Below are 11,014 nucleotides of genomic sequence, written 5' to 3' on the forward strand. Positions count from 1 at the left end.
CCGCCTTCCTCATATCCCCCCAGTGGTGACAGAGACAGAGGACACAGGGGTCTGTAATTAGCTGGTTGACCCCGGGGTTGGGTTGTGTGACCCCAGCAGCCGTGAAGCGTAGATCCAGCCTGATCAGATGAGTAGTTCTGAGGGGATCAGTGGTTGAAAGACAGCCGCCGCGGCACCTCGGCCAACCCAGTCACATTAGCCAGTGTGGCCGAGTCGGGCACAGTTACAGGAGCCCCAGCTGCCGAGGCCGAGCAGAGCCGCAAACACCTGTCTGGATACAGAGCAAGAAACATACAGACATGCCTTTCAACATCCATAGACACATGCAGCTGGAAAACACACAACCTGCCACCACTTTAAGGAAAGGGAAGGAGGAGGATGAGGAGGAGGCGGGGGACTGAGGGGTAACCTGAGCCAGGTAGGGGAAGGATAGGGGAGGGAGGGGATGGGAGGCGAGGGAGGAGCAGTGCTGGCCCTTGGTCAAGTGCCTTGTATTCCACAAACAGATCGCATCCAGTTACACTCTACCTGAGAAGCTGAGCCTCAGGAGAGGATTCAAAGAAAAGCATGTGGACCTCCCTCCCTTTGCTGCGCCTTCTTTTGGCTGATAGAGATTTCACTCTGAGAAAACATTTTCTGTTTTCTCTCTCCGAGTCAACATTCAGGAACTTTAAAAAAAAAAATCAAGGTCAGTTCATGTGTAATAATTTTTTCCCGGCTGCAGAAACAGTGAAAGCATCGCAATGTTGTCACAGAGGTACCTCGGACAAGCAGGTCGATAATTGGTAAACGTGGCTCAGCTGTCTCTTCTGCCTTCACTACGCTAATTAAAAGCGGCGAGATGGGAGAAAGGGAGAGAGTGTCATCAAGGACACGCTGGGAGATGTTCACCTGAGACGGCAGAGTCACCGATGCTCCGGGCACATCAGCATGACCTGATTGCCGGCGCTGTTTGAAGCTATGACAGAGAGAAAGAGAGACAAAAGTGTCTGGAGCTGAAACTGTTGCCCTTGGGGGAATAAAGAGATAGAGAGTAGAAATAGAGAGGAGAGATAGAGCACATGAAAAGAGAATGATGAAGACGAAGGGATGGAACTTTTTTTTTGGTAGAAGCAGAAGGAAAAAAGCAGAGAAAGGAAAAGGGAGATATCCTCTACCTGGTCTGCGTGAAAGTTGAGGCCTCCTTCACTTATTATTTCATCTCACTTTCCTTTGCTCTCCGCTCCTTCATTTTCTGCCTCTTTACCTCTCAAGTCATCATGTTTACACAAGCTGTTACTGCCATTTCCCCGTTGTCTAACCCTCTGCTGTTTTTCCTCCTACTTTCCCCTCTTTCTTTGTCTTTTTCCTTGCTGGTTGGAAATCTGCGAGGCTTGCTCATCGGCGCCAGCCTCTGTTAATCCCCTCCCAAAGCACCTTAGCAACGCTAGGAATTTAGAGAGATGCTAAAAAAAAAAAAAAAACACACAACGACAACAACTGTTCTTAACACTGGGCTCATATTGGCAAGTGTGGCCACATCTTGAGATGTGTGTGTTTTCCATAAGTAGTTCAGAACAATCTGGAAGGGTGTGATAACCAAGGATCTCTCAAGAGTGTGTGTGTGTGTGTGTGTGTGCATATATGTGTGTGTCTGAATAAGTGTGCACAGAGTGGGAGTGTATGTTTATGTGATATACTTCCTATAACACCAGCAACCTGGTAATCACTGCATGTAGTCACCTGAGATGCTCATTATCTGGTCTCTGTACACATTCTGTGTGTGTGTGTGTGTGTGTGTGTGTGTGTCTGTTAACTGACGCTGTACCTCAGCACACACAGCTGGATTAGAGTCTTGCAAGTGTTTTGTCTTTGTGATTCAGCCGCGCGCACACACACGCGCACACACCTGAACAAGTCAATGATAGACCAGCTAAGAGAGAACAAAATATAAATCATCACAGAAAGTGGTGAAATAGTTTTATGTTGAGTCCAATATCCAAAAAAATCAATAAACCAAGGTTACACACACACACACACACACACACACACACACACACACACACACACACACACACACACACCCCACTTCTTCCTCCAAAATCAATTACTTGAGGGTCATGGTAAAATAATTGAGGGCACATTAAGGCCCTGAAATTAACACAGAGTTTAAATGTTGAAACTTTTTTTCAACTTCTCACTTTGAACTTGAAAAAAACTATAATTACAATAATACTATGATGATGATAATAATAAAAGGACAAGATTTTATTCTTAGGCAGTAATAAGATGCAGGAGTTTATTCAACACAGTTTCTTTGTTCACAAAAAGCTGTTTAAGACAACAAATAGACTAAAATACAAGTGTTGAGTGAAAGATGACATTTAAAAAGAAAACTGTGATAACAGTTTCATATTCTAGGAAAAGATAAGTCAAATAATACATGATGTGTACACCCATGCAAAGGGAAATGTTAATTACAATCTAAGAACATATCTTATTTCTTCATTCTCTTGATAAAAAGACGTTTCACCTGTTTCCTCACTGGCTGAGGCCTCAGTCCAATTATCACCCGGGTCCAAGTGCCAGATTTTTAAAGGTTTCCTGCTGCGCTGGTCACACAGCACATTAAACACACTCGAGGCTGTAGAAATATTCATTACAGGCATTTGACGGATTTTAAAAATGTGAAAAATGCAGCGGGTTCATGAAAAACATGCCAGCTGAGGGGATAAGGATATTAAGATAGTGAAGCTGGCTCCACAGAAACAGAATGAGGAAGATGGAGAGCTGCTGCAGACACTGCACTTTATTTATTTATTAGTTTTTTTGTTTTGTTGATAGTGTTCGTTTATGCTGAGATGAGTGAAATAAGGAGCTGTTGCTGTTTTTTGTTGCAGTCGATGTTAAGGTAAGAAAAAGATCCACATGCTGGGAAATTTGACACAATACAAAGATACAACATATTAGATAATAATATTAATAATAATAATGGGTTTACAGAAGAAAGTATTAGAGAGGAAAGAGGAAATGGAAGAATTTTAGGGCTCTGACTGTTGCTGACATTTTCCAAACGGACCCATCTCCATGCGCTCGTTGTAATGATGGGCTGCTCGCGGAGGAGACGAGGTGCTATCTGTAAATCACAGTCCCACCTGCAGGGATCCATGTCCACTGGCGATCACTTTGCTGAAAGAGACGGACAGAGAAGAGGGAGATGGACAAAGAGAGGATGGTGATTTGTGAAGATATTAAATGTCAATGGTCGATAAATGAAGTTTGAGCAGAGCAGAAAATAGAGAACCCAGTAGGTTCATGTTTAAGATTATAATATAACATACTCTGCATACATACATATTCATACATGCACGTACAATCCACGATCCAATCACCTGCATGCTTAAGACAGTATGTTTTCAATTCAATATCAAATGAATGAAATTCATCCCGCACCTTAAACAGCCTGACAGCCGACAACAATCTAATGGTGGTGGAAACAAATTGAGAAGGGTTATTATCATTAAGAACTATTTATCTGTGCTGCTCGGACACGTCACCCTGACATACACATCCCTCACGTGTTCCAATCTGACCCGATCCAAACGACCCGCTGTGTTGATCACTTGACCCCATAGAGGTCAGAGGTCGGCCAGCTCAGACAGCTATCAGCATGCTGCAGGTTGCAGCAGGCGTCGTAAAACTGCTGCTTCTTATCTGAACTCTTTGACCCCTCATTAACCTCATCTCTGCTGCTTTGAGAATTATCACCAGCAGCAGAGCAGCAGAAATCCTTTACAGCATCTGGTGGGTTTGTGCGCGTGTGAGGTGGTGATAGAGAAACACGGCGGCGTCTCTTGATTGTGTGAATTGGCCAGTTAGTGAGAGTTAGAGGTGGCGGTTAGAAAAGAAGAGCAGTGATTTGAGCAAAGTGTTAATGTCAGCATATGAAAGAAGATCAGTGACATGTTACTGTTCCATTCACATCATGTGGGAAGAATAGTGACGTGGAACAAGGACAGAGCCAGAGAGACTACACATGTCCTAATACTGTTGTTCCAGTAGGAAGGACGGAGGGCAGAAAGGAAGGAGGGCAGAAACGAAGGAAAGAAGCAAGGAAGGAAGAGAGGAATGAAGGAAGACACATATAAAGACAAAGAAAAAAAAGAGACATAGAATGAAAGAAAGAATAAAGAGAGACGGACATCAAGAAAGAAAGAGACCCCCTGAGCATATACAGAAGTTTTTACACCACATAAGTAAATTATAAGTTTGCAATCATTGCTTTTGCTGGTTGATATAAATCAATGAATACATAAATAAACCTAGATCTGATTTATTGTGCATATCAAATGAGGAACATGAAGCCACTTTGCACATTTTCAAGAGTATTTTATATCAAATTGCACCTTTTGCCCCTGAGCACATGAACTCAAACATACTCAAGCTTGTTTGTCTCTTTGACACCATGAAAGAAACTCTTTATGGAAACACTCATGTTGAAAGAAAAGAAAAAACTGGCAGTAAGGCCTGGACTAAAGGTCCTCCCTTTGACTACACCAAGGGGAGGACTGTGAAGGACACTTTAAACATTCATGTTGTTCTGTTTTCCTCAGATGTTTAGAACACCGGCATCAAAGAGTTTTTCTGATGTAAAATTAAATGGCACACAGAGAACACCTAATAACCTAACAGATCCAAGTTGGTGTGATTATTCATTTGATTTAGAGAAAGAGTGTTTTTAATGTCAGAATCACTTCGGGAGCTTCAAGAAATCCACAAAAACTGAGCCAGAAATGAGATGGTCTGGTAAATGGAGGGTTTTCTATTTGCGTCAAGCTTCTCTTGCTGTTGCGATTGATTTTAAGGTGTTTGACGACAACGTTTAAGTCCCACCTCCACATACAGGAGATTGTTAACCTTCTTGTGTTTCTCATGTTCATCATCTTCATCACCGTTACATCTGTCTCCACACTGGCTCCTCTAACTAGTGCGGCTCATTCTCAGGTGATACACTGCAAACGAGAGGCACGTTCACTGCGGACATTCAGAGTTCACATTTAAGAGCAAAATAGCCATTTATCACAACTTGGCTTTATCTGTGGGGTTTGGCCAACGAATATATCGTGTATAAAAACGTCCAACAGTCATACCAGCAGTAAATTAGTGAACATTTTAGCCCAGTGAACGACTACATTTGTGGGAAGAATCTTAAGTAAAAAACCTATAATGTCAAAAATAATGGTGCAAAACAATGGTAAGTCTAAGCTGAGCTGTGATGGAAATTTTGTGTAGAAATGTCTTATTTCATGTATACCTCATTTTTTCAAAGTAAATTAGACTACTTGTGTTAAAACCTCTCTGGCTGTGTTTCTTGTCGAGCTATTTTCAGCGATTTACTTTGATGAATACACTGTTGGAGCTGATGGATGGAGCCACAAAAGAAAAGTTGTGACTGTAATAAACCTGGACTTTACGAGCACACCTGCTGAGATAGAGTACTGAATGCACAAGGGCTGGTAAAGTGCAGTATGAAATGATGGATATGGTGATGAATCATTAGCCTCTTAGCCAGTCACATTACTGTTCTCTTAAACCACTAATAAAAAACTGTAGATTGATGCCGTCCCAGTGGAACGTAGCAAATGTGGCTCACAAAATTGAGTGAAAAGGTGGACGACTTCTACATGTGAATCTTTCAATTATGTGGAAATCTGTTTTTACACATTTCATGCTGACATACAAACAAACCAACCGACAAACAGACTACTGGACAGGGGTGAAAACATAACCTCCTTGATGGAAGTAATACATTATAAACACAGCGGCTGAATCACTGCAGTATCTTCCGGTATTGATGATTTTGTCCTCACAATTCAGCAAAGACATAGATTTCCCTTTTTACAAGGTAGAGCGTTTCACTGCCTTACAAAGACGCTGCAGTTCTGTTGTGACCCAGGTACCAGAAATATTCTGAGAAGTCAGTGGAAAGTTTTATGTCCTGTTGGTGGTGTGCTAGAGCCGCATCAGAGGACGTGTGGACACAGAGAAGCGTCCGAAGGTCTGTTTGTGGTAAGTTGTCATTCAGCCTTAATTACAGCAGTGCACAGTGATTGGTTAATGTCTTGTTTGGACCTCTCGCTCCTGTGTCCCATGTGCAAACTCAGAATTAAACAAACATAGATGAAAAGCTTTCTGTGTGAGCTACCTGAAGTGCTATAGGATGTGTTAATATTCTGCCCTGCAGAGGCGTAAGAGTACATTAGGTTGACCCTGAAATCCACACAAATTTTTTGTCCCGGTCACAGGAGTTTTCTGTTTGAAACCTGTTTCCAACGAGTGGTTTCTTTTTTTACCTGGGATCTATACCTAATCATACAAAATATATTTGAGTTGCCTAAACTTAAAACTGTATTAAGAGATGTTTCAGCGACTCAGGGCAGCGAAACAAATCTCAAGCTATTGCCTGAGGTGAAGCTTTAGGTCTTCTTAACACTCCATTATATTCAACCAGCTAGTCGCTAACTTTATCTGTTTTCATGTGTTGGATGGGAAGCAGGTTTGAGAAAGATTTGATGATCGGCTGAGTTGATTGATCGTTTTCTGTGGGTTTGTCACACATCAGGAGACCCCTTTCACATTTTCCTCCAACTATTTTCTTCTGCTTATCCAGAGTTGGGTCACTGTGGCAGCAGGTTGGACCACCTCAACTTGCTCCTTTCAAGACGAAGGTACAGAGACCAGAGCAGCCTCCAGATGTCAAAGCTTCCCAGACATCATGTAGAGAAAGCTCATGTCAAGGTGCCTATATCCTCTATCTCATTTTTTCGTAACAATATTTTGTGTCAGCACTTTGCTGATATATAAAAACAAGTTAAAAAGACTAAATCAGGGAGGAGTGTTTTCTTTTAAGATTTATGATTTAAGTTTACTCATTTACGCTGCTATGTTATTTCAATGAAGGAATTGGAAGAGTTTCATGGTCGTCTTCCCAAATCCCCTGTGAGATTAGATTTAGAACCATTGTATAACTTGGCCTTATTTTACTGCAGACAACAAAGACAATAAAATACAACTGAGTTTTCAGCAGATTTTACAGATCAAGCATTTTCCTGTTCCACATTGGAGACACAACTGCAGAGGGAAAATATATAGATGGTTAATGACTAATGATCAGTCTGGTCTATATATCTTGAATTTAAAATCAATATATTTTTATTATATATATTTTTCAATTACATACTGGACAATATCAAGAAAGACTATAGGAAGAGGAAACTTTATTAAAACATTTTTTTTAAGTTGCTGAGGTAATTTATAAAATATTTGTATCTCTGTTCTTTAAATAGAAATTACTACAGCCTGGTGAATTTGTATTCTTATGTGCAGGGTTGTGTTTGGAGATTCTGGACTCATGACCTCAGCTTCAGCCCTGATTGGGAGTCTCTTCATCCTTTCATTCAGTGATGGACAGTGCTGCAGCCCCACGCACCCTCCAAATACTCCCATCTTCTTCAGACTTATTCTTTCCTTTCTCTCCCCTCATAGAAGAAAAACTAAATCCCCGGTTCCTGTGGAGTGGCTGGTTTTGTGTGGTCCCAGCACTGTCCCGTGTTTTTATCGCTCCTGTGACGGGTTACCCCCGGTTTCCCTCGCACCTGCGCCGCTCCCAGGTCCCTACAGGAATGCGCTGGGGCTTGTAATCGCCTTTGTGGGGCCATTGAGTTGTACACGGCTGACTGAAACTTCCCAACCTCACAGCGCGCTGGCCGCTGAATGGGGCTCAGCGTGGGGCGGCTCTCCAAACCACGGCCGGTGCCAAATTCCTACAGTGGAGCTCCACAATCACTCCCACACAGGCCCCGGCATATACAGCCAGGCAGGAGGGATGGGGGAGGAGGGGGTGATGGGGTCGGGATGTGGTGGTGGTGTGTGTGAGTGTGTGTGTTGGACACAGAGATTTAAAGTCTACATTTAACCCCACTTTGTGCGTTTTATCCACTCAGGCCCGAACATGCATTTGGCACCCCCCCCCTCCTCCAAATCGCTGCGTGATTATTTGTGATTTTAAATTGGACATTTTAAAGTGTATATTTGGATGTCTCACCTCTTGTCAGAAAGCTCCAGTGCAGATGCTATTCCAACAACGGAGAGATCTGGAAAATGAGAAATAGGAAATGGGGGTGAAAAAAGGAAAAAAAAAAAGATTTGGTAAATGCTGCTGGACAAAGTTTGAATAAATAAAGCAATTTCTCATAACTTTCAGTGTATTCTGCGCCGCGTTTCGGTGCATTAGGTCTGTGCGCCGGCGTGCGCATTGGTAGCTGTGGGTAGATAGAGCAGCACCGCAGGATTAAGAGGCAGCAAGATTGTTAAACATGTCAACGTGTAATTGCACGATAAGGCCCTTCCGAGGAATTCATTGGCCCAGTTGCTTTCTCTATTCCGCGCTAATCTCGCCCGGCACATTCGCTCTGTGCAATCTGTCTCCATAATCTTCTGTGACAGAGCGGGCGACGTGAGCAGGCTGCCTGGTAATTTTTTTTTTTTTTTAGGAAAAGGGGGGAGACGAGGAGAAAATATGCAGAGGCGTGATAAACTGACGCTAATTATCCCCATTTAGGACAGGGAGTGCAAGGGATCGGGGCTTTGCGAGCAGCCCGAGTGTGCGCCGGAGCTGATGGCCTCCTAGCACGGAATATATCGGTGGCTACAAGATAAGAGGAGCGCACGGCGGAGAGATTTATTGGCCGGTCAGCTAAACACACACTTTTACGCACACACAAACAAACACACACACACACACACACACGTTTACATCAGCACCCATCGTTGCCTGTTCACGATGCAGCCTGCACTTACCGCTCCTCCAACCTCAAGGTGTAATTTATGCGGGTTAAATTTGCCAGAACGCGCCTCTTTGAGCCATGGCGATGCGCCGTGACGCGCTCCGCCTTCCCGGGCTTTCAGCGCTAATCCGCATCTCTTCACATCAACAGATAAGATTTGAAACAGATGCAAAACACGTGAAGGGGGTGGTGGGGGGGCAACCAAACCCACCTCCTCTGCGCCACATACACACTGCGAGGTGTACAGTGTGCGGAGAGATGTCTCCATAGATGCAGCTTCTTTTGGATTTTGGAATTTAAACTCGTTCTCAGACATTGTTCCCTCTGATTCCTTTCAATAGATTGACGCGCAGCCAGACGTGACACGCTCCACTATGAGGCCTAACAGGTTTAATTGACATGCCATGCAAGTCTTCATCAGTGTGAAATAGACCCTTTAACTATATATTTGAGATTAATTGATTTTTTAAAAATTCAAAATGCCTAAGTAGGCCTAAACGTCCTTCATTTGCATGTGTATGGTTATTAGCCTGTATCTGAGGCCTACAGGCAATGGAAGGTGCACATGTCACAAGCAGAGGTGGCTTATGACAAAAAGTAATTTTCGGAGTAATTTTCATTATTTTGAGAGGATTAATAATCTGGATGACATTTGGATCTCTTCTCATCAACACCCATCCCTCCACAGTGGAGGTGTTTGTGTCAAATCTACAGAAAGTCTCAGTGAAAATCCAACATCTACAGTTTATAGATTCAGATGAGTCATGATTAACCCCATATAACTCCACGTGCTGGAGGATTGAGTCCAGTTTGTGCAACAGTTTGGTGGTAAATGATTTCATGGTTGTGTTCCTTGATATCTGATTTATCTTGAAATATTTGGTGCTCTCTTTTGTGCAGAGAAGGAAACTTTTATATCTTGAAAAAGGGTTGTTTTTTTCTTCCTCTACAGTAGCATGCCTCTTAATGCTTCTTACAGTGGTCTTAAAATTACGCCGTTTCTGCCTGATGCAGTTTTCTGGACTTCATCAAGTGTCGAGAGGAAAATTCAGAAACAACTCTCGCTGACACCTTCTCTTACTCATCTTACTGCCTCTCATGTGACTGCAATTCATTAGAAGAGTAAAAGCATGTTGGATTTAATAACAGTTGTTCATATCAAACTCATAATTTGAACACTGCTCAGGCAAGTTGGTTAAATGACGCCAAAGAAACCAGAGATTTTATGATTCTGAGGATTTTCTCTGAGATCACCAGCTATCAAGATGTAAATTTATATGAAGCCTCTAATCTCGTGTTTCACATATTTTATTTTTTATCTCTTAAGTATGAAAAATGTAAAGGCATGAGACATAAACGAGGATGATGACAAAAAAGAAATACATGTCCCAAGGCCAGTGGGTGTAAAATAAACCAGGTTAGGTGAACGATAAATGAAAGAGTCTTTAAAAGGATAACTATGGTAATATTAATCTATTTATCCATAAACTGTTGCTTATATATTTAGGTGATTTACCATTTCCCCCTGAGTCTCATGAGTTAAGTGTCAAGTGCTCAAAACAGAAGCAGTGAAATCAAAACTTTCTGCTGATATTCACCAAATTTCCCCTTGAATAGATATTAATGATTTTATCTGATATGATTTATTGTATAAGTAAAATGTATATTAATATTTTTATAGCAGCCTAATATACACCCATATAAGAACATTTAAAAATCATGCGCAGGCCCCTCTGCAGACTTTTGATAATTTTCTATTGATTTCATCAGTAAATCTTTGATGATAATTGGTGATGGAATGTGACACAACTTATTGGTTAGACAAATAAAAATGTAGACTAATGACTGATCATGTATTTATGTAAGATAATAAACGTTGGATTACATTTTTTGGCTGCTGAAATTTGCGATAAAAATAGTCACATTTCAAGGGCAATTGAAAGGGGAAAAGGAAATGTTTTAATAAGTAAAAGCTTTTATTCCTTATAATGAAGAAAATTTCGTTAATTACACCAACAGGTGGTTTGTCAGATGAGGCCTTCTCATAATCTATATTAATCAGATTTTGTTGTGTTATGTTCAAAAACTAACGAGCAATGAATTATATGAAATCATATGAATTATGTGAAAGGAGAATGTGGGCCATCATTTTGACCTGGGTTTAACATTTAAAACGACTAGGATATTTT

At 41.7% G+C, this 11,014-nt stretch overlaps 1 protein-coding gene across 4 annotated transcripts in view; it reads right to left on the bottom strand.

Moving 5' to 3' along the window:
- Nucleotides 1–2,264: 2,264 nt before the first annotated feature.
- Nucleotides 2,265–11,014, bottom strand: part of sox1a (SRY-box transcription factor 1a) — a 71,948-nt gene continuing 63,198 nt past the window's right edge. For all 4 annotated transcript variants that reach the window (XR_011244383.1, XR_011244381.1, XR_011244382.1 and 1 more), the window contains 2 exons: nucleotides 8,084–8,132; nucleotides 2,265–3,168 (listed from right to left, as the gene is read on the bottom strand). Coding sequence is in view for 1 of the 4 variants with exons in the window: in XM_020100546.2 (XP_019956105.1) it covers nucleotides 8,112–8,132 (21 nt within the window). In the remaining 3 variants the exon portion in view is untranslated. The remainder of the gene's footprint in view (nucleotides 3,169–8,083; nucleotides 8,133–11,014) is intronic.

This window comes from Paralichthys olivaceus, chromosome 10 (genome assembly GCF_024713975.1).
Source record: "Paralichthys olivaceus isolate ysfri-2021 chromosome 10, ASM2471397v2, whole genome shotgun sequence".
Taxonomy (NCBI): domain Eukaryota; kingdom Metazoa; phylum Chordata; class Actinopteri; order Pleuronectiformes; family Paralichthyidae; genus Paralichthys; species Paralichthys olivaceus.